This window comes from Salvia miltiorrhiza, chromosome 8 (assembly GCF_028751815.1).
Source record: "Salvia miltiorrhiza cultivar Shanhuang (shh) chromosome 8, IMPLAD_Smil_shh, whole genome shotgun sequence".
Lineage (NCBI taxonomy): Eukaryota > Viridiplantae > Streptophyta > Magnoliopsida > Lamiales > Lamiaceae > Salvia > Salvia miltiorrhiza.
Genome location: NC_080394.1, coordinates 19,056,974 through 19,084,861, shown reverse-complemented (window position 1 = coordinate 19,084,861; position 27,888 = coordinate 19,056,974). Strand labels below are relative to the sequence as shown.

General features: G+C 36.6%; 3 protein-coding genes across 3 annotated transcripts; 2 read left to right on the top strand and 1 right to left on the bottom strand.

The window, feature by feature from the left end:
* The first annotated feature begins 8,913 nt into the window (after positions 1-8,913).
* Positions 8,914-11,889, top strand: LOC131001594 (G2/mitotic-specific cyclin-2-like). Its single transcript, XM_057928091.1, is given in 12 exon segments — positions 8,914-9,127; positions 9,220-9,325; positions 9,410-9,466; positions 9,548-9,593; positions 9,677-9,829; positions 9,915-10,037; positions 10,483-10,572; positions 10,669-10,890; positions 10,976-11,074; positions 11,174-11,352; positions 11,431-11,500; positions 11,502-11,889. Coding segments are annotated over 12 exon segments (1,314 nt in total). The 5' UTR covers positions 8,914-9,069; the 3' UTR covers positions 11,613-11,889.
* A 4,077-nt stretch (positions 11,890-15,966) lies between these two features.
* Positions 15,967-17,906, top strand: LOC131001600 (phosphoserine aminotransferase 2, chloroplastic-like). The gene has a single exon (XM_057928108.1). It carries the CDS (start codon positions 16,288-16,290, stop codon positions 17,554-17,556), a length of 1,269 nt encoding a protein of 422 aa, XP_057784091.1. The 5' UTR covers positions 15,967-16,287; the 3' UTR covers positions 17,557-17,906.
* Positions 17,907-17,964: 58 nt separating this feature from the next.
* On the bottom strand, positions 17,965-24,906 carry LOC131001624 (protein S-acyltransferase 10). Its single transcript, XM_057928162.1, has 12 exons — positions 24,550-24,906; positions 24,335-24,449; positions 23,304-23,378; positions 23,107-23,178; positions 22,853-22,912; positions 22,559-22,684; positions 20,367-20,400; positions 19,529-19,638; positions 19,129-19,215; positions 18,682-18,765; positions 18,503-18,568; positions 17,965-18,285 (listed from the first exon to the last, which is right to left on the bottom strand). Exons 1-12 carry the CDS (start codon positions 24,638-24,640, stop codon positions 18,105-18,107), a joined length of 1,101 nt encoding a protein of 366 aa, XP_057784145.1. The 5' UTR covers positions 24,641-24,906; the 3' UTR covers positions 17,965-18,104.
* Between the last annotated feature and the right edge of the window lie 2,982 nt (positions 24,907-27,888).

Below are 27,888 nucleotides of genomic sequence, written 5' to 3'. Positions count from 1 at the left end.
TAGTGGGCTAGGATGCTATATAGCCCAAGTTGTTAAAAAAAAAAATTGAAGCACTCCTAAATACGAGTATAAACTATTTAAAATTCAAATCCAAATTGAAGAACTCCTAAATACGAGTATAAACTATTTACAAAATTCAAAGAAATTCAAGAACTCCTAAATACGAGTATAAACTATTTGCAAATTCAAATTCAAATTAAAGAACTCCTAAATACGAGTATAAACTATTTAAAATTCCAAAATCAATTGAAGAACTCCTAAATACGAGTATAAACTATTTACAAAATTCAAAGAAATTCAAGAACTCCTAAATACGAGTATAAACTATTTGAAAATTCGAAAAATTAAATTCAAGTCAAGCACTCCTAAATAAGAGTTTAAACTATTTACAAATTCAAATCCAAATTGAAGCACTCCTAAATACGAGTATAAACTATTTACAAAATTCAAAGAAATTCAAGAACTCCTAAATACGAGTATAAACTATTTATAAATTCAAAAGAAATTCAAGAACTCCTAAATACGAGTATAAACTATTTAAAAGTCCAAAATCAAATGAAGAACTCCTAAATACGAGTATAAACTATTTACAAAATTCAAATCAAGAACTCCTCGATAAGAGTTTAAACTATCAAAATAAATTTCGAGACTCGTCTATTACCAAAGGCATTTCGTCCATAAACAAGTCTCGATGGGGCAATTTGTAGACAATTAAATTTGTCGTCGAATTAAATCATGCCACGTGTAAATTCATGAATTAAATATTCAATTATATTTTCTATTTTATTAAATGGGATTTTATTCCTAATTAAATAGATATATATGATTAATATTTAATATAATGAATTAATGGGCTTATTGGCCACCTAAGGCCCAAGGCCCATACATGGAGGCCCAAAGCCCATAAAGCCCATGAAGCCCATCTCTAAAATCTATAAATAGAGGTGTTGGGGTGCTCATTATCAGAACGTGAAGGAGTGGAAGATCGAAGAGACCAAAGAATTCTCTCTAGTATCGTAAGTTGAAAGAGGCGAAGAATTGGAGAGTTCAAGTATTCTTCCAAGTATTCAAGTATCTTGAAGAATTCTATCTAGCGTTCAAGTCTTCTTCGAATCTTCAAGTATTTGAGCATTCAAATCTTCAAGTATCCTTCAAAATCTTCAAGCGTTCAAGTCTTCTTCGAATCTTCAAGTATTTGAGCATTCAAATCTTCAAGTATCCTTCAAAATCTTCAAGCGTTCAAGTCTTCTTCGAATCTTCAAGTATTTGAGCATTCAAATCTTCAAGTAACCTTCAAATCTTCAAGTGATCAAGGCGTTCTTACAAATTCCAAGAACGATCTTCCTCAAATCAAATCAACCAAATCCCAAAGCTTCAAGGCGTTCTTACAAATTCCATGAACGATCTTCCTCAAATCAAATCAACCAAGTCCCAAAGCTTCAAGGCGTTCTTACAAATTCTAAGGACGTTATTCAAATCAAATCAAATCAAGTTCAAAAGCTTCAAGGCATTCTTACAAATTCTAAGAATGTTCTCAAATCAAATCAAGTTCAACGTTCAATCCAAAATCATGACTTGAGTCCCTTGGATTGGCGTCATCAAATCAAGTATTTCAAGAACCTTCGAACTTGTTCAAGAATCAAATAGAAGAGAAGAATCAGAGGATTAACTAGAGATTGCAACCCGCATAAATCTATCTTCATATCTATCAAATTATCTTTGTAATGCATTTTGTATTTTATCAAATTGAAATACAAAAATTTGTGTTTACAGTATATTTCGTCTTTTTCCTGCTATAATGTGAAATGATTGTTTCAAGTCTTAGGCAATTAATTTATAAAGGTGATCTCTGTATTTCCGTGAAGGGCAAAGATTGAAGACCAAAGCATCATTGGGGCATAGCAGGTGTTCTTTGATCGTTTAATCTTAGGTTACTCGATGAATATTTTCTGTATTGAATCAACATTCTATGTGTAGTAAGATATGTATTTTAATCTTAGGCAACCAATTTGTAAAGGTTAATCACCATGAGATCTTGTCATGTACCCTGTAATATTGTTAAACATAGTGAATTGGCTATGAGGCAGTCATAGATTGTATTTGTATAACTCAAAATATATCTTGTGTGTTCTTTATTTTTCGTTGCATGTTAGCTTGAACGTTATTAACATTTATGTTAACATTACTCTTGAATATTACACAGTTTACTTGTGGTAATTTGGGGCATTGAAAATTTTCACCTCAATTCCTTGTTTCACATGCTCATTATAATTATTACTAACTCAAACAATTGTAGTAATTATTTAAGTAAATTATTTAAAGGAAAATAATCATAATCATCATATCATATACTCCCTCCGTCCACCAAAGATATGCCACAATTTCCTTTTTCGTCCATCCACAAAAAATATGCCACATCCATTTTTAGTAGTAGGGTCCACACAACTCCACTCACATTTAAAGTGGGACCCTTACTCCACTACCAACTTTATTCATATTTTATTAAAACTCGTGCCGAAAGTAAAGTGACATATCTTTGGTGGACGGAGGGAGTGTCACATAGCTTCACAAGCATTGACGTAGCTAGAGGGGGGGGCAGTGGGGGCACTGGGCCCCACTGGAAATTTCAAAAATATTAGGGTATTTTAGTAATTTCACATTTAATATTAAATAAATACATAAATACTCCAATTTCTTTCTATCAATTGTACGAGAGATAAGCTATTGAATGGTTGTCTGATATCTAACCTCTAAAACGATGTGTTTGTAAATATTACTAATGAAACGATTAGGTACTCATTTCAAAACATAAAAATAAGAAAAGGAAATATATATTATGATAGTAGGGTATTTATTTTTATTTTTGTAATATCATGATGCAACTAATGCATGATTGTGATTTTATTGAAATTGTAATTTATTTGGAGTCTTTTTATATTCTTTTTATGAATTTATAATATTGTGATTATTACTCTCTTCGTCCCAGTTAAATTGATCAAACTTATTTTCGACAAAAAATTTAAGAAAATAATATTTTAAGTAATTTGGTAATAAAATGAATAAATGATTCTTTGCATGTATTTATTTTGTATAAGAAAATTAATTAACTTAATTGAGACGGTCCAAAAATAATATTGATCATATTAATTAAGTCGAGAAAAATATTTGAGCCCCCATGACCGTCAGTGTTCACAAGTAAAACATCTAAGAACATTAATAATCATAATCATATATCAGAAGCTTCAAATCTAAAAATAATCACAGAGCAAGTGAAACAAATAAAATCAGTGATTCCTTTGATCGGGGAAAATATAGTTTAAAACGAGATATCACTCATTGCATGAATATTACAATCAGCCGATAGAGGTGACTAATTAACCAGCCGTTGGCTTTCAGTAGACACTAGTTTTGCTGGTTTTTTGGTAATACCACATGTTGATAAGTATATATTGATCTAGGCTAGAGATGGCAGTGGATCCTGGACCCGGTCCAGATCCGTGGATCCAGATCCGATTTGACGGATCTGGATCTCAATTTTTTGGATCCACGGATCTGGATCCGGATCTGGATCTTATTTTCTAAAACGGATCTGGATCTGGATCTTGACATTTGAGATCCGGATCCGACCCAGATCCGACCCGTGGATCCGATTTAATTAAAAATATATTATTTATTTTTTATATTTATTTTATTAATAATATTAGATATATTAAAAAATAAAACAAAATAGAATTAACTTTGAAAACCTAATTTCTAATTCATCTCTTCTCTCCCTCTCGGTCTTCTCACTCCCCGCGCCGCCTGACCTCCATCTCTGCCCTCTGGACTCACTCCCATCTCCTTCTCGGCCTCAGTCACGCCGTCTCACCTCCATCGCCGGTCGTCTTCTCCGATTCGCTCGCCCGCCCGCCGCTGGAGTCACGCTCGCTCGCTCGATCCCTGCTTCGCTCGCTCGATCCCTGCTTCGCTCGCTCCCTGCTTCTCTCCCTCCATCGCCCGCCGCTGGAGTCACGGCTCGCTCGCTCGCTCGCCAGCCAGCAGCAGCGGCAGTGCAGCACACGTTTTGTAAGTATAATAGGACTTTTGTGTATAGCCATTGTTGCTTATCCAAAAATAAGCACATGTTTACCTCACTGCCATTTTGTTTTAATTTAGACCTTCGGTAATTGGTAGTTGAATTCTGAGCATTTCTGCTTCTCGAATCATATGGATTTTAGTAATTAGTTTGTATAATTCCAGGCCCTTTAGCTCTCTGTTGATGTACATCTATTTCTTGGTCTGCTTCCTGTGATGATATTTGCAATTTTCATTTACTCGTATGTAAATACACAAACAAATTTATAATCGTTTCCATGTGTGTGTGTTTCGTCTCTTGTCTTCAATTTCGTGTTCTTGTCATCTTTTACTCCTGGATTTGGATGTTTGTTACTTCATCTACTTGGTTTGGTATTAAAATTGTTCAGAGTTAAGGCATTAAGATAGAAATCAATGGCCTGAAAATTCACCCAAAATAGGGCATCCTTTGATGACATTAGACATCTTGTGTATGTTGTTGATTTTGTGAATTTATTTTTGAATTTAATTTGAAAACACTAGATCCATGGATCTGGACCCGCGGATCCGTGGATCTGACGGATCTGGATCTGGATCCAAAATTTTCAGATCCGCGGATCTGGATCCGGATCTGGATTTAGTATATGCAAACGGATCTGGATCTGGTATTGGCCAGACCCGGTCCAGATCCGGCCCGTTGCCATCCCTAATCTAGGCTGATCAGGGGATCATCATCACTATTTATCTGGGTCCCGCACAATATTCTAAAATTTTCTTACAATGTTCAAAATCAGCATTTGATTCAACCGCCACCTCACCGCTTCTCTCTTCACCAACGCCACCTCACTACCGACCATCGCCACCTTACTCATCCTTGCACAACACGATGAATACGCCTCCAGCCTCATCTCTCTAGGGCAAGAGATAGACAAAGAAACCTAGCCTCTAAGAAATAGACACAGAAACTAAAAGAAATGTTAGAAAAAGCATAGTGGCGAAGACGAAAGCAGAGGCAGAGAGTAGTATTGAGTGGAGAGGAATGGGACATTGTCACCTTCAAATTCACCCCGATTTCAATCCATAATCTAAATTCTTCGACTTTCGAACAATGTATTGGGTTGGGTTGGAATTTTTACATTTCGATAGCTCTGACTTTAATCAGCTTGCCTGTTTGTTGATCCTTCAGGCTAGGATTACTTCATCAGTCCGGTTCTCCTTCAGCTGAATCGATTGTTGGTTTCTTGGCAGTTTGATCTTTAGCTAGGATTTTAGTAGTTTTAGATTTCTTTATAGAATTTCTCTAAGTCTCTTTTCATCTTAGGGTGTGTTTACTTTGATGGATAAATTTATCCATGGAAAATGAAGGATAACAAAAAATTATACCTTAAAATGTCTTTTTTCTTTTTCAACATTTGACACAAAAGAGATGTTCACCATTTTTCCTTCCTTATTTTCACTTAATTGAGTGGATAATATTATCCATCCTTGAAGTGAAAATAAGGAAAGAAAAATGGTGAACCATCTCTTTTGTGTCAAATGTTGGAAAAGAAAAGAGACATTTTAGTGTGCGTTCTCTTTGATTGTAAATTTATCATGGAAAAAGGAAGAATAAACAAAATTTAACCCTTTAAATCCTTCATTTCTTTTCCCACATTTCCTACTTAGCCCTTACTCATTCCTCATTTACACTACAAATGAGGGATAATATTATCACACCATTTTTGGAGGGATAATATTATCCCTCATTTGTAGTGTAAATGAGGAATGAGGGGTCAAGTAGGAAATGTGAGAAAAGAAAAGAATGATTTAAAGGGTTAAATTTTGTTTATCCCTCCTTTTCTCATGATAAATTTACAATCAAAGAGAACGCACCCTTAAGATATAATTTTTTGTTATCATTCATTTTCCATGGATAAATTTATCCATCAAAGAAAACGCAGCCTTAGACTTAGGACTTAGCAGACTATCTTTCAGTAAGGAATATCCTTATCCTTTAGCTGTATTTTAGTAATCATCGAGTTCGCATAATTAGATTTTAGCATTAATCAAAATATATAATTTTTCCAACAAAGTGATATTTAATTACCCTAGAATAAATTACTAGTGTGGTACATTCATCCTAACCATATATAAAATTGAGGCTATAGATATGTTAAAAGTAAGGTTTATCTTTTTGTGTTTTCAAACATATCTAAGAGAATCTCCAATGCAACTCGTTGGGCCGACTCGAGCCGTGCTCCAACAAGCTGCTGTCGCACCATCCAGGCTCAAGAAGGAGCTCGACTTTCTGCGCCAGGCTTGGGAGAGAAATGTATGGCACGTGCCTTATTAAAAAAATCTGATTTTTGTGTTTCCGATGAATAAATCGATTTTTTCATTTTCTCAAAAAAAAATTTGTTGAGTACAACAATTCTTTTGATTTTTTTCCTTCTTATTTTCCCTTTAAATGCCACTATATCCTCCTTTATTTTTTATTTCTTTAAAATTCAATATTTATTTTAATCTGCAAATACATTTATTTTGGAGAAAATAGAAACGAATTTTATAGAGTTCGATTTGAGAGCCACGTTGTGGAGGAGGGGATCTTAAGTGGAGATCACTTCTATAAAGAGGGAGATGCTCCAAACGAGCTTGTGCTGCATCAAGTCCTACCGCTAGAGTCGCCTGCACGCGCACCGAGGGGCTCGAAGCCCAGCGCTTCACTTCGACCCCGGCTTGAAAGCGAGAGTAAATAGCATGTGTTTTTGCACGCGCCTTAATTTAAAAAAATCAAAAATTCTGGAAAAATGTAAAAACGGCTGAAATTTTGAATTTTTTATAATTCTTTTGTCGTTGGCAACGATCTTTTTTCATTTTTTTTTTCATTTATTTATCTAATATACCCCAACTCCTACTCCGTTCTCTCATCTTTTTCTAACTGTCTACACCTTCTTCTCAGTTTCTTCTTCAAAAATGAAGCGCAAGTTAAACGAGTTTTTCAAAAATCAAAATGAGTCTTCGGGCGTTCCAACTTCTCCCCCAATGGGGTTCTGTCCTTCTCTCAAGGCTCGAATTTATATTCTACGAGTCTTGAAACTATCAACTTGCAAGAAATAAGTTTCGTTCAAAACAATGATATTGTGGAAAAAATTTGTCACTCTCTAAAACGATGAGGTTACGCGTCGGCTACACCCCGACGAAATTATGCTCGTGTGCACGTCGTTGTGGGCGGAGGCTACCCACAACGCCATCAAGAGTGTCAATCAAAAGGCACTCACATATTTTGGGTAGATTACCGGAAAGTTTAACGAAGCTCGATCTTCCGGCACTCTTGCACGCGACAACAAGCAGATAAAGTCGAGAAGTGATGACCAAATCATTGAGCAAGCGCAGGAGAGATTATCACGCCAACAATGGGGCTCGAATTAAGTACTTCAAAGTTTGACAAATTCTACGCGAATGTCAACGTTTCGTGTCGATCGACAAAAACGTCCACTCATCGAAGCGCCCGAAGATATCTGATTGGGCATACACGACGACATCATCGGAGCCGAGCATAATGACGAGGCCTATATATAAGCCAGAAAGTAGCAAAGCGCAAGACAAAGGAAAGGGGACACCGTCAAATATTACGACGCAATTGACTGCGTCGCAAAAGGCATCGAACTCTTCAACAACACTTAACAGGAAGCTCACGATTTTCAAATTCTCAACGAGGACAAATCGAAGATGGATGTGCGAAAATTGGCAGTGCACAATTCACTACGGAAGAAAGTCATGAAGCGTCGATGATTGATGTAATTTTATTTTAATTTATGTTACATTTTTAAATTATTGTAATTTCGTTTAATTATTATGTTTTATTTTAATTAATGTAATATTAAAATTAAAATTTGAATGAAATATTGAATTTTAAAATTAAAGAGAGAATAAAATGTTAATAAAAATAATTAATTAGAGCCCCAATTAAAATCTCTTATTATGGAGTGGGAGCTCCTTAAGTAGGGACCACCCCTTAGAGACTCTATATTATGAATGCTCTAATTCATGTGTAATGCGCCTTTTACATTCGGTTTTGGAAATAAATCTACAGTAAATGTCTCATTTGACGTCTCCATTTAATTTTATTTAAGAATTTAGAACTTCCTCAAATCAAATTACGAATACAGATTGAATTGAAAATTTTCTTTATGTTCTTTGAAATTGTAATATACCATGCTGACTATTACTCACTAAACTTTACGTGTAAAAATCTACTATAAACTACACAATATATAAAAGTATATTAGATTATATCCATTTCTTATAATGATGGTACTAATCAAATTGAACTATATACAGGCTTCTTCATTTTTTACATGTATTAAAAAAAAAATCTAATGCAATTGGATTAGTAAAACTGGCAAAATTTTCTTGCTAGTCATCTAATACTATGATAGACATTTAATCTAACATACAAATAAATGTGGTATATCAACAAAAAGAGATGAATGGATACATATATTTACTAAGAAAATCTACAATTTTGACATAAAAATAGAAAATAATCCGTTGCGGTGGAAATAAAATTAAAAGACAAAATTGGACAAATCCGAAGTGTCTAGTCAATTTAGTCAAAAGTGGGGAAGAGCGCCTCTCTCTCTCTCTCTCTCTCTATTCACTCATAGCCTTATTATTATGAGTAGCTCCTAAAAGTCCAAACTACTCAAAACCCACAATAATTAATGACAGAAATAGTTAAAAAAGCACGATTGCATGTTTTAAAACACAATTTGAAAGTAACGTCTCCTTGGCCACGCGGCACGTGCCCACAGAGGTGACCGTTGCGCAGTGAAAAGCATTGCCTTTCCCCAACTCGCAACGATCTTCACTAGCCGTTTGATTTGAAATAAAAACACCTCTCACTCTTCACTGCTCAAATATCCCTCTCCCACTCAGCTCCCCCTTCTTCCTCTGCTCTCGCATGCCGTCGCTGCTTTAGCACTCGGGGAAACACTAAGCTTTCTCATCTTCTTGTCCGAGAACGAAGCAAATCGAATGGCTATTTCTAATGAGAACAATTCTGTTCAGATTAGACCAACTAATGTGCGGCAAGGTAAAAAAAATATGGGATTTTGTGGTGTGGGACCGGCTCAAGATTGCAGCTTTTTGCGTGAATTGATTTGTTTTCTTTGATTTTTGCAAAAGACATGGAAGGGAGGAAGTTTGGAGGTGAGATCAAAGCTAACAGAAGAGCTCTCGGCGTGATTAATCAGAATTATAATTGTGTTGTCAACAAGAGAGGCTTTGCAGAGTACTTATCTTAGCTCCCATCTTCAAATCTCTCTCTTTCTTTCTCTCTCTCTCTAAAAGTTAGTTGACACCATTTGAATCTCAGGTCTAATGGGATTTGTGATAAGAATTGTCCAGTGGCAGCACATAGGCCAATCACAAGGTAATACTTTGTGCTCCTCAAATTCTAATTCATTCTGATTATTCCGTTTTTTTCTGATTCGGTTTTCTTGATTTTTGAAAGGAAATACGCTGCGCAAATGGCAGTCTCGCAGCATCCATGCCCGGAGGTAATGGATCTCATTTGGATCCTTAGATGATTAGCAAGTTTTGTTGCTCGACTTTGAACTAATAATCTCTTGTTTTGTTCTAGGAATCTAAGAAGCCAAAGACATCATCATCAGGCAATGAGTTCACAGTGTGGGAGGATGTTCCTTTGACAGATGCAGAGGATAATGATAATGGAGCAGCTATGCCCATGTCGTTGGAGCAATCGGAGATTGAAATGTCTGAAAAAAACCAAATGGTAGCCACCCTTTTCACCTCTCTCACTCATGAATGCTTGTTGCTCCTTAGCTAGTTTTCTGACTTTGGCAAATTGCACAATGTAGGAGGTTGAAATGGAAGACATATTCGAAGAAACCGTTTTGGACATCGATGGTGGCGATGCAAAGGATCCGCTTGCCGTTGTGGACTACGTCGAAGATCTCTACGCCTCCTACAAGAAAATGGAGGTGAGGAAATGGAAGTCCTAATAATTCAGCTTAGTTTTGTAACGAATGATGTTTTTGAATTAAAATGTGCAATAATTTGATTAGTCTTCGACTCTTTGTTGTGTCTTATCTTGATGTGCAAAAATAGCTCCCAACTGTCACTGGAAATAGAGACAAAATGAGCTCAATGTGTATTTTGAATTTGAATTCGTCTTGATAAAGTTAGGTTGATTTATAGCATCTAGGCACTTTACCAAATAACCTATTTATCCGTTACATTATGTGTATACTAAATTACTAATGTTTGTGTTCACATAAATATATTTAATATATGTTGGTATTAGCTGTCATCTGATTCTTCATCAATGCTTAAGATTAAATATGTTGTAGACCACATGCTGAGCTTCAGGTTCCATCTTCCATGGCGCTTTAGTATTAATTCTATTTTCTCGTTTCGGTGTTGCAGAGTTCGAGCTGTGTTTCACCATGCTACATGGCACAGCAATTTGACATAAATGAAAGAATGAGGGCCATTCTCATTGACTGGCTCATAGAGGTAAGTAATAATGTTTCAAAATCCAAATTGTGAAAAAGGTGTATATACTTTCCTTAATCTTGTGAAACTGATCGTTTTTGTACTAATCATCAACAGGTGCACCACAAATTCGAGCTACGAGAGGAGACATTGTTTCTTACAGTCAATCTGATTGATCGGTTCTTGGAGAAGCAATCTGTGGTGAGGAAGAAGCTGCAGCTAGTCGGCTTGGTCGCCTTGCTTCTGGCGTGCAAATACGAGGAAGTCTCCGTTCCTGTTGTCGATGATTTGGTCTTCATTTCAGACAAAGCTTATACGAGGAAGGAAGTGCTTGAAATGGTATACTAACTATGCTATCCACAATCACAACACAACTTGTTCTCCATTTGTGCATTCAATAATAACTCTTTACTTTTTTTTGCAGGAGAGGTTAATGCTGAACACATTGCAGTTCAACATGTCTGTTCCAACTCCTTATGTTTTCATGAAAAGATTCCTCAAGGCTGCTCAATCGGACAAGAAGGTCGGTCGAAACAATCTTGATGTTTTTGAAATGAAACTAAAACGAACCAAGAAAGATCCAAAAATCTAAACGTGTTGTGTGTCTATTCTATTGTAACAGCTTGAGCTGCTCTCATTCTTCTTGATTGAGCTATGCCAAGTGGAATACGAGATGCTGAAGTACTCGCCCTCGTTCCTCGTGGCTGCTGCCATATACACGGCTCAGTCGACGCTCTATGGTGGCGGGCAATGGAGCAAGACTTGTGAGTGGCACACAGGCTACACAGAAGATCAACTATTGTGAGTATTCTCCTATCCAAATCTATTGTAGGCCGACGTTTTGAGGCTAATGCTTGTTCCTTATCATCGCGCTCTCAGGGAATGCTCGAGGCTAGTGGTGGGGCTGCACGAGCGGGCGGGGACGGGGAAGCTCACCGGGGTTCACAGAAAGTACAACACATCCAAGTATGGATATGCAGCAAGATGTGAATCTGCACATTTTCTTGTACAGCCACAATGAGCAGAGGAGCATGTACAGTTGGCTAACTAACTACATGTGATTTGCTGTGTTGATACTAAAATTTAAAGTTTATAATTGGGGGGGTTGCAATAATAGTTGTTGAATTTAATTAGGGTTTAATGATAATCATAAAGAGAAATTAATAAGCAGTTTAGCAGCAACTTTGTGTTGCCCCCGGGGGGATTAATTACCAATTATTCATTCTGATTTGAACAAGTGTAGAATTCATGGCTGATTAAATTCTGCACTCTCTGATTTTTTTACTTACATTTGATTCAGAAATAAAAGCTAGTAGTACTATTTATTGTTTGGGACCATGTTTTTGTTGTGTCATTTTCTGATGATTATTTGAAAATGGAGAAATATTCTGTACTTTTTGTTTGTTTGTTAACTCTTGCGATTACTATAAGCTTGTGATGTAGTAAATTGATATCCAAATGATAGCATTTGATATTAAAAGACTAAATTTGGATGGGGCCAAATACCAATCAAGTTAAGTAAACAGTACTTAAATTATGGAATATAATTTGAATTTGAATTTTGTGTAAGCTTTTAAGTGATGGACAGTTGGTTGTTGGATCTCAGATGTTGATTACGTGTACAAAGTATAAATCGTATTCACCCATATATTTTACGAGGTCAAATTTTGTGAACGATCATAAAAAGTTCAAATAAGAACCTATAAATAAAATAAGAATAAAAAATTATTTTTAATCATTTAATTATTAAAATTTACTATGCATCATTTTTGTCAATGATTAGGGGTGAGCAAAAAATCCGAAACCGAATAACCGAACCGATCCAAACCGGAATTTTAAAATATGGTTCGGTTTTTTCGGTTTTTCAGTTCGGTTCGGTTTTTTTTTTCATAAAATTTCGGTTTTTCGGTTCGGTTCGGTTCGGATTTTTTAAAACCGAACAAAACCGAAAAATCGAATTATATTTATAATATATATATATATAAATATATATAAATATATATATATATATAATATTTTAATTATAATTTTATAATATCTAACTTCTAATATTTTTTTAATTTTATAGTTTTTTTTGGAATTTTTGGTTTTTTTTCGAAAATTTCGGTTTTTTCGGGTTTTTTTCAAAAATTTCGGTTTTCTTCGGATTAATTCGGTTTTTCGGTTCGGTTTTAATTATAAAAATTTCGGTTAATTCGGTTCGGTTTGTTCGGTTAATTCGGTTCGGTTCGGTTTTTTTTAAAAAACCGAACTAAAATATGGTTTGGTTTGGTTTTTGCTAAAACCGAACCATATAACCGAATGCTCACCCCTATCAATGATAGCACTTAGAGTACCCGGCCATCCACAATGGAGAGCCAAGGGCAGGCTCAAAAATGTGGGGACCATATTTTTTAACTCACTCTCCATAATGGGAGAGCCAACCTCTAATTATAATTTTCATATTTTGTATTTATTTTTATTGTTGTTTTCAATTTAAACAATTAAAATTCAATTAAATTTGAAAATTAACACTACATTGATTGAAAATTAAAATGGCAATACATTTCAAATAAAATCCTAAATTACTTTTTTTTTTAAACATTAAATAAATTTCTAGAATCTACGGGAGATTGTGACGTTGCTTGACCTTGGCCAAGTGAAACGCGAACTCTTCGGAATTCATTTGAGAGGTGTCCCTACTCATCAACATGCATCGGGGAGGTCGCGTTGAGATTGGGAGAACTGTCCCATGACCTTGACCATCTCCTCCATGTATCCGAGAGCTCGAGAATTGTCGTCGGACGTATCCACCTTCTTTTTCCCTTTGGCTTTGTCTCTCTACGCTACGCTGCTTTTTTGCCTTGGGGCCTTGTGGAAATGCTCGGCTCGCTAGAAGTCGTTGTAGCGTCACCGCCCGAGCCCTTCGATTTTTCGGAGGCGTGGACATCCACGGATACTCGCGAATTTTGGAGATTCGCGCAGTAGCCTCCATGCATATGGATACTTAAATTTTGCACCATACTCGGCAATGAACATTGTTTCGGCCTGTTCTATGATTTACTCATCGCTCATGCCGGATGCCTACCACCTCACTTCTTTTTGGACACGTTGGAAGTGCGACTTGATTTGATTGATGTCACGTGGAATGGTGCCTTGGGGCCATTGAGCATTGTAATGATCTCTGATAGCACCCCAATACTGAGGTCCTTTTTGGTCGGTCCCTTTGATGGAGTCACATGTGTGCTCAAGATACAAACGACATATGAGTAGCGTTTCATTTAAAGAGTAGTGACCTTTTTGCTTGGTGTCGGCCGGCATAGATGCTATCTCCTCCACGTCCAGCTCGGCCACCGCCTCAAATCGGGCGTTCAAGTTGATTCCTTTGATTCCTTACGTTTGACAGGCATTGGGCTCTTGCGTAAATGGCGCGAATCTTTGGGCGGATGCATTGGATTCGCCGGGAGATGGATTTTGAGGGGCATATGCTCCAAAAGTTTTTCCAATCTCCTTCCATGAATTTTTAAAAAAAAATTAAGAGAACAAGATGAACAAAGGTAGAAGATATATAGAATGAAAGAAGAGATAGAGGATAGAAGAAAAGATGCAAAATAAAATTGGAGACATACGAATTATATATAGAAGAAAGAAGAAGAATAAAAAAAATAAAAATAAAAAAGCAAAAAAGGCCCAACGGCCAAAAATTGCAACGACTGAAAATTAACTCACTTTTGAATTTTTATTTATTTATTTATTTTAATTAAAAAATTGCAGAAAAATGGCGTTTTAGATGCACGCGCCTCTTCTCTCTTCTGCGCCCGAGCGCCCGTTTGCACCCGGCTTGCGAGCTCGAGGCGCGCAATGGAGGAGCTCAAGCTCAAATTTTGATCCACATCATAATATATATATATACATATATATATATATGTATATTTCGAGTGTAATAAATTTAGCAGTGAAGGGTACAAGTTTTATATTCCCTCTATCCATGAAAATTATTATAATTTGATTCTGCATAAATTTAATGCAATATTTGGTGAATTTTACTAATAGAGAAATAGTTTCATCATTGTATAAAATGAGTGTTTGAATTTGAATTAAGTGTGGGTCGTGAGTGGTTTTTTGTAAATATAGGTACTCTTCGTCCATGATAAAACTTCTTAAGAGAGAGTGACAATAATTTTTAGACAAAGTTGTTGAGTGTATTGAGCGATGAAAAATTGTTGTAATTAGTACTGAAATTGTTGAAAAAGTGAAAAATAAGAATAAATGAGGTATAGTCCAAAAATAGAATAAGAATTTTTTTGTGGACATTCCAAAAAGAAAAAGTAAGAAATTTTATCATGGATGAAGAGAATATTTGTAAAGATTAAAAAAAAGATAAAATATCTCATGCCTTAAAAATAAAAGTATTTATACTTTTAGTGAACGCTAAAAATGACAAAAATATCAAAAATATCATAGTTTTAATGAACGAAGAGTGTTAAAATAGAATTAAATTAGCATTAATTTTTTTTACTGAAATATCCTTATTTAAATATTGTCAAACATAGAATAAATAAAGGCAAAATTAAATAATTACACATAATTTGTATTTTTCAAACAATATTAATTATTTTATGTTAATATATGTGAAAAAGTAAAGTGGACTATAAAGATGGAACGGAAGGAGCACTTTGTTCGTCTCAATTCAATAGGACATATTTTCTTATTTTTAATAGATCACTTTCTAAAATAAAAAGTTAATAAGGTAACTCATTATTATACAATTGTGATTCACACATAATTATTATTATTTTATTTAAACAATAATACTATCTTCAAATCTCTCCTTTTTTTGACAAATGTATCTTTAAAAAAAAATTCCTCTATTTCTCATATTTTATTACTATTATTTGTTAATTAACATCAGTGTTTGGGCCTTGTGATCCCTAAAAAATAATCATTGTTTGTAATTTTACTATGTGTACAAAAAGTAGTATTTTCCATTTACAGACATTAGCTACAGTAAGTTCAATCACTTTATATCGTCTCTATATCGTCCTTTCTTAGGATTATTTTTGAAAACAAATGGATGAAACTCTAAAAGTACTACTCCTATATATTTATATATAATCAAAGGGAGTAATCATTTGGCAAAAAATATCTCTGCATTAGGCTTCGTTTTCAGCCACCAACCTCGCTCGATCCGCATTAAGTATTTTCTATTTAAAGTTATATTTCGCACTTTATTTTGCTACTGCGTAATTATACCTGATTAAAAAGAGAAAAAATAATATTAAAAAGAGTAAAAGTTTGACCTGTTTTAGGTTGGCCCCCTTGCTACAATACAATATTCTTCCTAGGCCTTTTCTCGTTTTTGATCTCATAGTATTCCTTATCGTAAGCCAGTTACATCTTCAAATTTGTAACTTCTTTTATAATTTGATTTGATTTATAAATTTCGGTTGGTTTTAAAATTTGTTAAGTACATAATTCGACTCAATTGTGTATAATTATCTGGTAATATAATCCAATTAAATTAGATAAAAGGCTAAACGTAGCCTGACGACTAGTTAATGCTTTCTTGATAAAAAAATAAAAAAATAAAAAAATAAACTTTTGTGGAGATCTGGGATTAGCAAATTTTGGGAGGGGAATATTCATATATTTCTAAATTCACGAAAACATCCATTTTCATTTTTCCCCACCAACCCCTACTTCAACAACAGATCTCCTCCGCCAACTTTCCCCCCCGAAATCAAAATCGCAGCCAAAATGTCCGTCTCAATGTCGGCCGCCACCACCCCCCTCACCCACCTCAAACCCGCCGCGGCCAGCCAGATCGCCGCCTTCCCCACCACCCTCTCCTGCCAGACCACCTCTCCCACGAGATCCCTCTCCATCACCTGCTCATCCACAACCCTCCAAACCCCAACATCCGCCGCCACCGATCGCGTCTTCAACTTCGCCGCCGGCCCCGCCACCCTCCCGGAGAACGTCCTCCTCAAGGCCCAATCGGAGCTCTACAACTGGCGCGGCTCCGGCATGTCGGTGATGGAGATGAGCCACCGTGGCAAGGAATTCCTCTCCATTATCCAGAAGGCCGAATCAGATCTCCGGACCCTGCTCAACATCCCCTCCGACTACACCGTCCTCTTCCTCCAGGGCGGCGCCACCACGCAGTTCGCCGCCATCCCTCTCAATCTCTGCAACACCGACGACGTCGTCGATTACGTCGTCACCGGATCCTGGGGCGACAAGGCCTTCAAAGAGGCCGCCAAGTACTGTAACCCTAAATCGATCTGGAGCGGCAAATCGGAGAAATACACCAAAATCCCCAATTTCGATTCGCTCGAACAGACCCCCGGCGCAAAGTATCTCCATATTTGTGCCAATGAAACCATCCACGGCGTCGAATTCAAGACCTACCCGACGCCGGCGGGCGAGAACGAAGTGCTTGTCGCCGACATGTCGTCCAATTTCTGCTCCAAACCCGTCGACGTCACCAAATTCGGCATGATCTATGCCGGCGCGCAGAAGAACGTGGGCCCCTCGGGGGTGACCATCGCCATTGTGCGGTCCGATTTGATCGGGAAGTCGCAGGCGATCACGCCGGTGATGCTGGACTACAAGATCCACGCTGAGAACAATTCCCTCTACAACACGCCGCCGTGCTACGGAATCTACATGTGCGGGCTGGTGTTCGAGGATCTGGTGGAGCAGGGCGGGTTGGCGGAGGTGGAGAAGAAGAACGTGAAGAAGGGGAGCATTCTGTACGACGCCATTGATGGGAGCAAAGGGTTCTTCCGGTGCCCGGTGGAGAAGAGCGTGAGGTCGTTGATGAACGTGCCTTTCACACTGGCCAAGCCGGAGCTGGAGGCGGAGTTTGTCAAGGAGGCGGCCAAGGAGAAGATGGTGCAGCTCAAGGGACATAGGTCCGTCGGTGGAATGAGGGCTTCCATATACAACGCCATGCCGCTGGCTGGCGTCGAGAAGCTGGTAGCTTTCATGAAGGATTTTCAGGCAAGGCATGATCATGCTTGAAGCTTGAGTTATGGATTTGCTTTTTCATTGTTGAAACGAGTTTTTGTTGTTCTTGCATTGGTTAAGATTAAGAGTTTGTTGTGGCGATGAATGGGGGAGTGAGGTTTAGGAAAGACTTGTTTTTGTTTCTGTCTGAAATAACAAGTAGATTTCGGATTTATGTTGTTATTTGAGAGTTGGTATCATGAATTTTGTTGTGGTGTATGTAGCACCAACACTAGTAGTTTTGTGGCATTGTTGCTCTACTAGTAATGTCAATTTATGAGTTTTATTAAGCATCAATGTATTGAATTTCATTTCTTACCCGGTTTTCAAACCAAAAAAAGCTATGGTTGATTTTGATGTATGCATATCTTTTTGTCTCTCAACTCAACATTGGAATTCTGTTTGAATGGACTAAAAAGTTCATTGATCAGCAAAACTTTGGGAAATTCCTCATTCATGCAATAAGCCAACACAGAATCAAATGGCAATATAATGTCTGCAGTGTGAGATTCCTCAGTTTGCATCTTACATGGATTGAAATTACAAAGATGGGTTCCATTCCATCAGCAGCAACGACACGATAGAACATCGTAGCATGTATAAGGTCTGGACTTCTCCTCAAGTTCTTGAGGTGTTGGTAGTCTTTCCAATCTGTACATGCTGCTGCTGCTTCGAGCACAACAGAATAGGTACAAATTCCTGCAAACTCCTTCGTTGAATGGATACACTCTCTCAGGAATCCCCCTGTATACATCCCATTCCAACATCAACAAACCAATACCATTCCCCCATACTTGCTTAATCATTTTAGTTCTAACTTTGAGAAATTGGATAACTATCTGCTATGTTCTTGCAAATCAATTATATACACTTATTTATAGTATAACCCTTGTAATCAAACTGTAAAAGCAAGGAACTGGTGAAGCATAAGAAATCAGCAAGGACAAAGCTAAGAGCGGACCTTAAATATACAATTCGCCGCCGCCTCACAAGCTCATACGTGGTTTGATTAGTCATGATAAGGTAGCTGTTGATGACAGATTTCAGTTATAGAGGGAGAGGCGCCATTATTCTTCTAAATATTTGAATTTTTAAGAAAGGCAAACACAAGAGCATGTATGTTCAATGGATTAAACATACCTATGAAAAAGGAGCAGCAGCATCAGAAATATTAGAGAAATTGACAGAGCAGCCAAGAGCATAATCAATATTATATCTGCCCACCTGAAGGAAATATATTGGAGTTCTCAATCATAGCAAGCTAAAAATAAGAATAGAACCCCGTATTAAAAAACAGTTAGATGCTTGGTACTTGGTAGCAGTAACATTGGGAGAATACAAACAAGGGGGAAGCATTCCCACTATGATTGCTAGGTATGAGGGTTTTGGAAACAAGAAAAAAAAAAATAGGATTCCCCTTTTTAGTAACTACCCCACTCCCTACCTCAATTAAACCAATCACTACTGTGGAAGAATTTAAACCAAGAACCGCTTTTATATATTTTATACTGGCAACATTGGCTTAATCCCCCCCCCCCCAACAGGAAGATGCTTTCTCAGACATAACAAGTTAGCATTGATACATACCATGCCTTCAATATGTTAGACTTGAGGTATCCAATGTACAGTATGCAAGTCCAAAGGGACAAGGCGGTTTCTTCACATATATACCACCTGTTGTACCACAAACAGATTTAACTAAAGAGAACATGTTTGCATATTAAAATAACATATTTATATATTGAAAAAAGGAATCTACCAAGCATGGAACATGCGTATGCTTAAATAATGGAGCCTATCTTGAAATAGAACACTTGTAGCAGGAAAAAGTTTCCCCCATCCACACCCAAAACCCTTACCTCTCCCATTCATCAAGTCGAGTAAATCAAACAATTTGATGCCATTATCTTGGATAACACGTAAAAAGCAGGACGAGAAACAATTACTCAGAGATTATGAATATGGAAAAACACATGGCAGCACTAACCAAAAACGACAATGATTTCCCTGGCCTATGCATGTTCCAAGCCAAACACAGTGATGATCAAACTGAAGAATGCACTTGTTACAATCATGACAATGCTTAGCTCGTGGAGGCTACAAAAGAAAACCAACGGTGCTGAGATTAGAAATAAAAAACATTTGGATAACAGATTTATAAAGGCTTGTAGTTATAACTGGTCATGAGAATCAAGCAGCTTAGAGCATGTCAGAGGACAATTACTTAATCAGCATAAACAACAAAAACAAGAATTCTCATATACGCTACTCCCACAGATTTGAGAAATGGGAAATAATCCCCCAAAGCACCCATATTTTGCATAGGAGTACAGTATGAGACCATCCAATGACAGAAATATTTTCCATATTCCATAACTATGCAGAGGCAGCATTTACCTTACTCAATTGAGTTCCATAAAAGTTCTACATTATTGTCAATAGAGGATTTATTTCGATCAAGAATTTGTGTAGGTCATCAATCATAAGGGTACTTTGGAGAACCAATAAGCTGATGCATCCAGTTCAGTAGTTCTTATCCACTCTTTAACATGCATTAAAATATCAGACCTACTTAACAAGATAGTATTTGAATTATAAATGCAAGACTACTAGACTAGAGGTTGGACAACTTGGTAATCCATCCTAACAGTTGTTATGAACTTAAGAGAACATAATTACAATTCAAACGCCAATTTCAATTGGAGCAACAGATAAGTATTTGGAAAGGGCTAAGTAGTCGTGATTAGAGCCAAAAAAAATTCAGATTTTGCTTTATCTAAACATAAATATCAGGATACCCCAAAAAAGAAGACAGTATTTTCTACCTGAAGGATGTTGCAGTAAGGGCAGGTCAAACTTCTGAAAAAACAATCATTGCAAAGAGATAACGAATCAGAAAAAATTGGCGATATTTAAAAATACACACTAGAGGCATATTCTGTTACGAAGTATGACAAGATGGTTATAGATGTGATGTACATTCTTAAAGCTTCAATGATTCCATTGTGATGAATTCAGTTAGCAGAAAACCACAAGTCAGTTGTTCAAGTATAATCAATACTAATTCTCAACCAAACATTACTGCATCAGTTTTCCATTTTCAGAAGGCACGTCTAACATCCTCACTGCAGAAAATAAATAAAACACTACACATAAATGAATAGTCCTATAAATTTTTGTTCACTGACCAAAATAAACTGTGTTTAGTATTTTCATTGCTATCAAATAGTGACAGTGGAACACTGTTTCAAAAGGTGCATTAGCTCCAATCTTACAAGTAAACAATCAAGGCTTTTAGTACTCGTAAGCAGGCAAGTATAATGCTATTGAAAGGCACTTTATTTACTGAAATATCAGGATATAACTATCATGATCACATTTACGAAAAGAACTGACAGATGTTGTTGTCATCAATTGTGTTACCATCACATAATCTAACGCAAGTCAAACTAGTTCTTTATGATTTTGTGCAAGAGCAAATTTTTTAGAGCTGCCTTTTACACCACATTGCGATTTGTTTTTCAGATATATTGCAACATATATTCTTTTCCAACGAGTTCTGACTCCCAAGCATGGGGAACCAATTAGTTCCAACTCACATGCAGAAATACAAGAATGATGAATGATTATATCCTAGGAAGCACCGGTACGAATACGAAATACGAATACGATACGAGACGAGAACGAAAATACGTCAATATCCCAAAAATCACAATACGAATACGTTAAAAATACGTTTTAATTTTTATAATAATTTTATAAATAATATTAATATATATATCATAGAAACTAATTCATAACCAAATATAAAAAATAACTACTTAATTCTTAAAACTTAGAAGTAAATAAATAAATAACAAAATTAAACCCACCCCTTACCTACACCAATCGGCCACCCAAGTAAATAAATAACATAATTAAACCCACCCCAATATACCCACCGCCTACCATCAATATTAGAGTGTTTAATATTTAGAATTTAACCCATTGATTAACCCCCAATCTTCCACGATACGCACCCTCAATATAAACCCAATTCACACTCCAATTCATGAACTGCTCCAGAACAGCGGCGGCGGCAGTCGCGACGGCGGAGAATGGGCTGGGATTTGCGCCGCTTGCATATATGTAGGGTTTAGGAGATGAGAAATTCAGAGAACTAATTTGCGTCAGTAGGCTTGGTCTTCTTTTTTTTCTTTTTTAAATTGGGTCAAACGTATTTTCTAGTCAACAGGCGTATTAAAAACGTATTTCTCAAACCCTAAAAACAAAAATACGAAAAAAAACAAAAAAGACGTATTAAATACGTATTTACACGTATTCGTATTTTTTTCGTTTTAATACTCGGACGCTACCCTCAGAAACGTACCGGTGCTTCATAGATTATATCTGCCAACCAGCACTACGCACATACAAACACGCAAAGTTGATTCTTTTTATGACTCTTAATAGCTAAAAATAGTACTCACTCCGTCCACGAAATAATGTCCTATTGTGTGTTGGACACGGGTTTTAATAAAGTTGTTGTAAGTGGAATAATGGTACAATTTGTAGGGGTAGTGTTAGTACAAAAGGTGGAATAAAGGTACATTATAAGGTAAAACTTGAGATAAATGTACAATTTGTAAGTAAATATAGGTGAAAATGGAGTGTGTGATAGTACAAAAAGTGGAGCGGGACTCTTTTTTGTGGACAAATAAAAATGGGTAAGTAGGACTTTTTTTTGTAGATGGAGGGAGTACTAGGTTTTCATAGAACTATTAAATAGCAAAAATGTATGTAAAGTCAAATCTAAACCAATACTAATCTAATCTATCTGGAACAAACATGATGATTTTTTAATGAAAGTGTGGATGGAATTGCATTAGAAGGTCCATGTTTAAGCATCATATTGAAGTCAGGTGACAATAACTTAAGTCATCCACTCAAGCAGTAGGTCATCAAAAGGAGACACACATGCAACAAGTCAAAAAATTCCTTGTCTTGAACTATGTAAATATTCAAAATATGCACGTACGTAGTTGATGACCCTTGCGGAAACAAACTCATAACTAACTTAGTCCAAGCAGTTGCATTTCCTCTGCGATTGTTCCTTCCATCCACAGTGATAACAACATCGCCATTTTTGCTTGATGCTGGTTGTCTTTGCTTGAACATTATAACAAGACACACACAAAAATATGGCAATTGGTCAATTCACAATATATAACTCCAATATCATCAGCACATAGTTTCTGAGATATTAATTTATAAATTCACTCCTGCCTCTGGTGCTGGTTTCATAAAAAGAATCAGAAAAGATCCTGCTTACTTTGAGGCTGATAATGTCTTTCTAGCAGCAGCATCTCTATCATCAACAGCCTTCTGAATGCTACATTTCAGAGAAAGAAAATACTGATGCTTTCCCAATATGTTATGGAATAAGAGATCTGCTTCTCAGAAGAAGTTTAAATACATATTTGGGACAGCCTTCTGAGTTTAATTTCTGAGAAATTAACTTATAAATTGGCTCATGCCATGATTTTATTGAAAAAAAAAAAAAAAATCAGACTTGATCCTGCTTACTCTGAGGCTAATAATGTCCTTCTAGCTGCAGCATCTCTTTCATCAATAGCCTTCTGAACATCCAGTACATAGCTACATTTTCAAAGAAAAAACAAATACAGATGCTTTACCAATAAAGTTATGAATGAGATATCAACTTCTTAGAAGAAGTTCTATATAGATATTTGGAACTATGTGTAGCTTGTGAATATAATTACCCAGGAGATGTTCCAGCAGTAACAAAATACTGAACCAGTGTAGCTACAAACAATAACGCATACATAGCAGTGTACCTATGTTGAAAAAGGAAAGCAAGTATGTTACAACCATCACAATAGACATTTGAATTGAAATGACCAGTGATCTAAAAGCAAAGGCAAAAACATTTATGAATAGAACTAAAACTAAAAAATTTGGCAATCAATCTAATTCCCGAAATGGTACTCCAGTTTCAATAGCTGTAAATTTCTCTCTGACAGCCCTCATGCAGAACGAACACTAAAAGTATTTAGTCAAACTTTTCATTTTATTGTGAGATACCAAGTGATGCCACATTCTTTCACAAAGATTGTCTACAAAACTATCACGGAATCATCACAATTGTCTCCAACAAAAGAAGCATTACAAAAATGTATTTTGGTCCAATACATTATAAATAGCTTCCTCTAAGATCATCTCTTCATTCCTGCTAGTCGAATTTTCTAGGTTTAACCCAATCTAACCAACTCAAGGAAGCCATGAGGACCTTAATTTTCCAAGTCCATCGTAGTGATAAATGCTTATGAAGAAAGGCTTACCCTAGGGATGATTTCATCAAAGGCCCACCACAATAATTAACCTCATTAAGGAGACAGGGAAAGCCAGCTTCAATTAAGATTTCTACTCAACCTTTGGCAAGATGAATAAGCAGGTCACTATCATTATGAGCAGTTAGAGGTTAGCGGAGTGACAAAATTTTATATGTCCCTAAGATGGAAGCTTATATAGGCGTTTGAACTCAATATCCTTGTCATGTCTTATTATCCAACAACAGCTTCTGAAGCTCATCAAACTAGTAATGCCAACACAAACTCAAGAATCCAAAGTTAATGTTAGCTTTTACCATTGCCCAATCACTCCAGCAACAATAAATCACATGCACACACCCAATAAAAACTTTAAGACGATGCTATCGCAACATTCACCAAAGTAGTGCCCAATTACACCTAACAGAAAGAAGTTAAATATAGTCAAAGCATCTCTACATTACCATGGTTCGTGTTTGGTCTTTTCAATTAAATCACGGTCGAATAAAAACAATACTCCGGCAAACACTATATGCAGCACCACCAAAGCTACTTTCAGAGAAAAAGCAGATCGTCGGGCTAGCAGATTCAAAACCAAAATAATCAATTAGAAACAAAATCCCCAAATCCAACAAAAAAAACCTAAGTAAGTAGGAGAGAAGCAGTAATAAACAACAACCGGGGTCGGAAAAGCAGGGGAAGAGGCGGGAACATCGGTCGGCTGCGCGGCTCCACGTGTCCCGGAGATAGCTGCCGCATGATACGCCCATTGTTGTTTTCTCATACGCTGCTCATAACCTCAGCATAAGAAGGTTGTACCGTGCACTCCTTTAGTTGTACATAGCTGCTGCATCAATAGATAGATACACCAAATATATATCTAGAGAGAGAGAGAGAGACTCTGCGGCGTCTGAAACTCTAGTACCGATAATCAAAATGTGAAATCTATAGCTATGGGCGAGAGGAGCTTCGCAAATCGCAATTATTAGTTGTTTCTTCTTTAATTCTTATCAGCTATCTCCCTAACTTCGGCCCCACCAAATTTTAATTGGGTTAATTACATGAAATTCGCCATTTTTCTATAGTAAATTTAAGAAATAATTTATTAAATAAAATATTTAAAAATTGATAACTTTTTGTATAAAAATTCAAATTTATCCATTAATATTAAAATTTAAAAATTAACATTTTTTTCCTTTTATCTTTTTTCTCTCCTAACATAATTGATTCAATGGCTTTCACAGTCTAAAAAATGCTCTCTCTCACTCTAAGTGCGGCCACCCCAATCATAGAATCCAAAGAGATCCAAAGCCTTGGTGTGACGAGCATCAAATCCTTGCGCGAACACATGTTCAAGAGCATCCACAATGGGAAGCGCTAAGGAGAAATGCTAATTGGCGCCTTCCCTCCACAGTGCATTGGCTCTATAAGAGGCATTATAATCTTCATTTCCATTTAATTTTATTTTTACTCTTCTATTTTAAAATTATACTTTTCATTAAAAATAAAATTTACAATAATTTTTTTTACGGCTCAATAGGACTAAAACGAAACCAAATGTGCTCCTTCAAATTTGAAATGAGGTGAGCGTGCATGTCGCGGTCTCGCATGGAGGTTTATCGACCCACATAAACTCGAAATTCCATCGGAGATCCGGTGCGAGGACGAGCTGCGACTGAGCTACTTGAAACTTCGTCGGTGACGTCTTCTTCTCATTCCAATGCGTGCTCTCCTTCGTCATGGATGATCATATTGTGTAAAATGATGCACGCGAACATAATGTCGCTCAACTCCTCCTTCTTCCAAAGACGAGCTTGGTGAAGATGATTCTTACCAACATGAAATATTACTATATTAAATCCTATAATCTGACCTGAATTGGAAACTTCGACAGAGCTTGAGCGTTTGTCACCCAAGAAGTGATCCTCAATCCTTCATTTTTTCTTAGTGATGTTCTTCTCGTTTCTTTAACAGTGGTGGCTATCTTAACGGTAGTATTTTTTGAAAGGAAGATCCCTTGAAAATCAGTAAATGCTGAAACACTAAATAGGATATACTTTCAAACGAGTTGCCCTTTTACAATGTAGATTTTCCTGCTATTTATAGACCATTACAATACGAAGGGTATTTTAGTAATTTCAGCTCTGAATACAAGAGGGTATTTTCATCATCTTCGGCTCCTTCTTTCCTTCCGCTTAAGGGTAAAAGCGTCTTCTCACCTTTTGAGCATCTTCCACGCCAGCCGACAAGTTGATAATTTGAAGTAACGGCTCCTACAAAAAGTTGAAGGGACCACCTGCAATTCAATTCAGTTACAAGTACCACTTCTTAGGTGCACTCTTTTGCATTACAAAAGTACCTTTTGTATCTTTCCTCGGATCTGCTACCTTTTGGGTATCGATTTCTCCTCTTTCTACTACTTTTGATTATTCTTTTTTGAAGATCAGAATGCCCTTCTCCTCTGACCGAAGAAACTTCTCCTCTGCTACTAAACGTTTCCTTCTCTTGAACTTCGTTCTTAGTCTTTTCCTAAATATTCCTCTACTCAGCCATATCTCTCTACTATGCAACTCTTCTATGAATAATTCAGCTTTGAACTACGCCATGATCTTTCTTCACTACAAAGTCTCAATGAGATCACCACAAGCCCTCCTTTTATCTATCAAGAGTCGCTGTCTTTACCCGTGGGTTTGGGTATTTGGGCCATTTTTATTCTTAAGAGCAGAGGCCCAAATGTCATTCTCATCACAAATGTAACAAAATAAAATATAAGAAACCGTATTTTGACAATGTTTTGTGACAACTGTTTGTATATTGACAACCATTTTTTGCAATTCTCTCGGTCTTCCTATTGAACGAAGAAGATGAAGAAGAAGAGTAAAACGAAGTCATTTTGTTGTGTGGGAAAACGAGATAGGAAAGGAGAAATGAAGATGAATTGGAGAGGAAATGACGTAGGGGAGTGGTTTATTTATGGATGAATTAAAGGAAAATAAATAAAATAAAATAAAATAAAAAATGTGAACTAACTGTTTTCGGTCGTTGCACCATTTTTTCAATTTATTTTATTTAAAAATCCGATGCATGTTGGACATGCGTCTCAAATTTCACCTCATCTCATTGTGTTGCACCTCGAGCTCCTTCCATCTGTATTGGTCGACTCATCTCCAAGATCAACTCGAGCCAGTCGATGAGTCGGACCGATACCGATGCTCTTATTCAAAAGTTTAGTGTTATCGTTACAAGAGGAGATATAAATCTCAATCATCATTCTTGATCGTAAAGAAAGAAAAGATAAATTTAAAACTCTATTTTCAACCAACAACTATTTTAGTAACTGACAATGGATTCTCAAAGGAGATTCATTGCATTTTGCCTCGACAACCATAACATTCTTAACTAAGGACTTCAAATTTTTTAAGGCTAACATTTCCAACTAGGGATGGCAATCGGGTACAATGGGTACGAATAGTGACTATCCATACCCATATCCACGAACTAAATAGATTGTGGTTTTTAATCACGAAATTATCCATAGATATCAAATGGTATTCAAACCCGCTACCCGCGAATACCCGCTACCCGTCGGGCATCCACGAACCCGCTACTCGTTGGGTATTCGCCACTCGTTATCCGTCGAATACCCGCCACCCATTATCCGCCGGATACCCGCCACTCACTATCTATTGAATACCCGCGAAATAAAATTTAATTATAAATTTATAACAAATTTAACGAGTAGTTGATGGGTATTTCACGGGTAATTGACGGGTATTTTTGCGGATATTTTTCGCGGGTAAACGGGTTTCACGGGTATGGATAGTAAGTATCCAAACTCATACCCATGAATTAAATGGATGAGTTCATGGATATTGAATTGTAATCACGAAACTATCCGTGATATCAAATGTCTCTCAAATCCACCCTAATAGGTTCGGATTTTCGCGCGTATCCATTACCCGCGGGTAAATTGTCATCCCTATTTCCAACACGTTTTTATTAAGGGTAGAGTCACCCT

Excerpts from the sequence above, each read along its gene's own strand:
- LOC131001624 (XM_057928162.1), bottom strand. The coding sequence starts at position 24,640 with ATGGGCGTATCATGCGGCAGCTATCTCCGGGACACGTGGAGCCGCGCA. Across the intron at positions 22,685-22,852 it reads AAGACATTATCAGCCTCAAA|ACAACCAGCATCAAGCAAAA; the intron begins GTAAGCAGGATC and ends GTTCAAGCAAAG. Across the intron at positions 18,569-18,681 it reads CTGCTGCTCCTTTTTCATAG|CTACCTTATCATGACTAATC; the intron begins GTATGTTTAATC and ends TGTCATCAACAG.
- LOC131001600 (XM_057928108.1), top strand. The coding sequence starts at position 16,288 with ATGTCCGTCTCAATGTCGGCCGCCACCACCCCCCTCACCCACCTCAAA.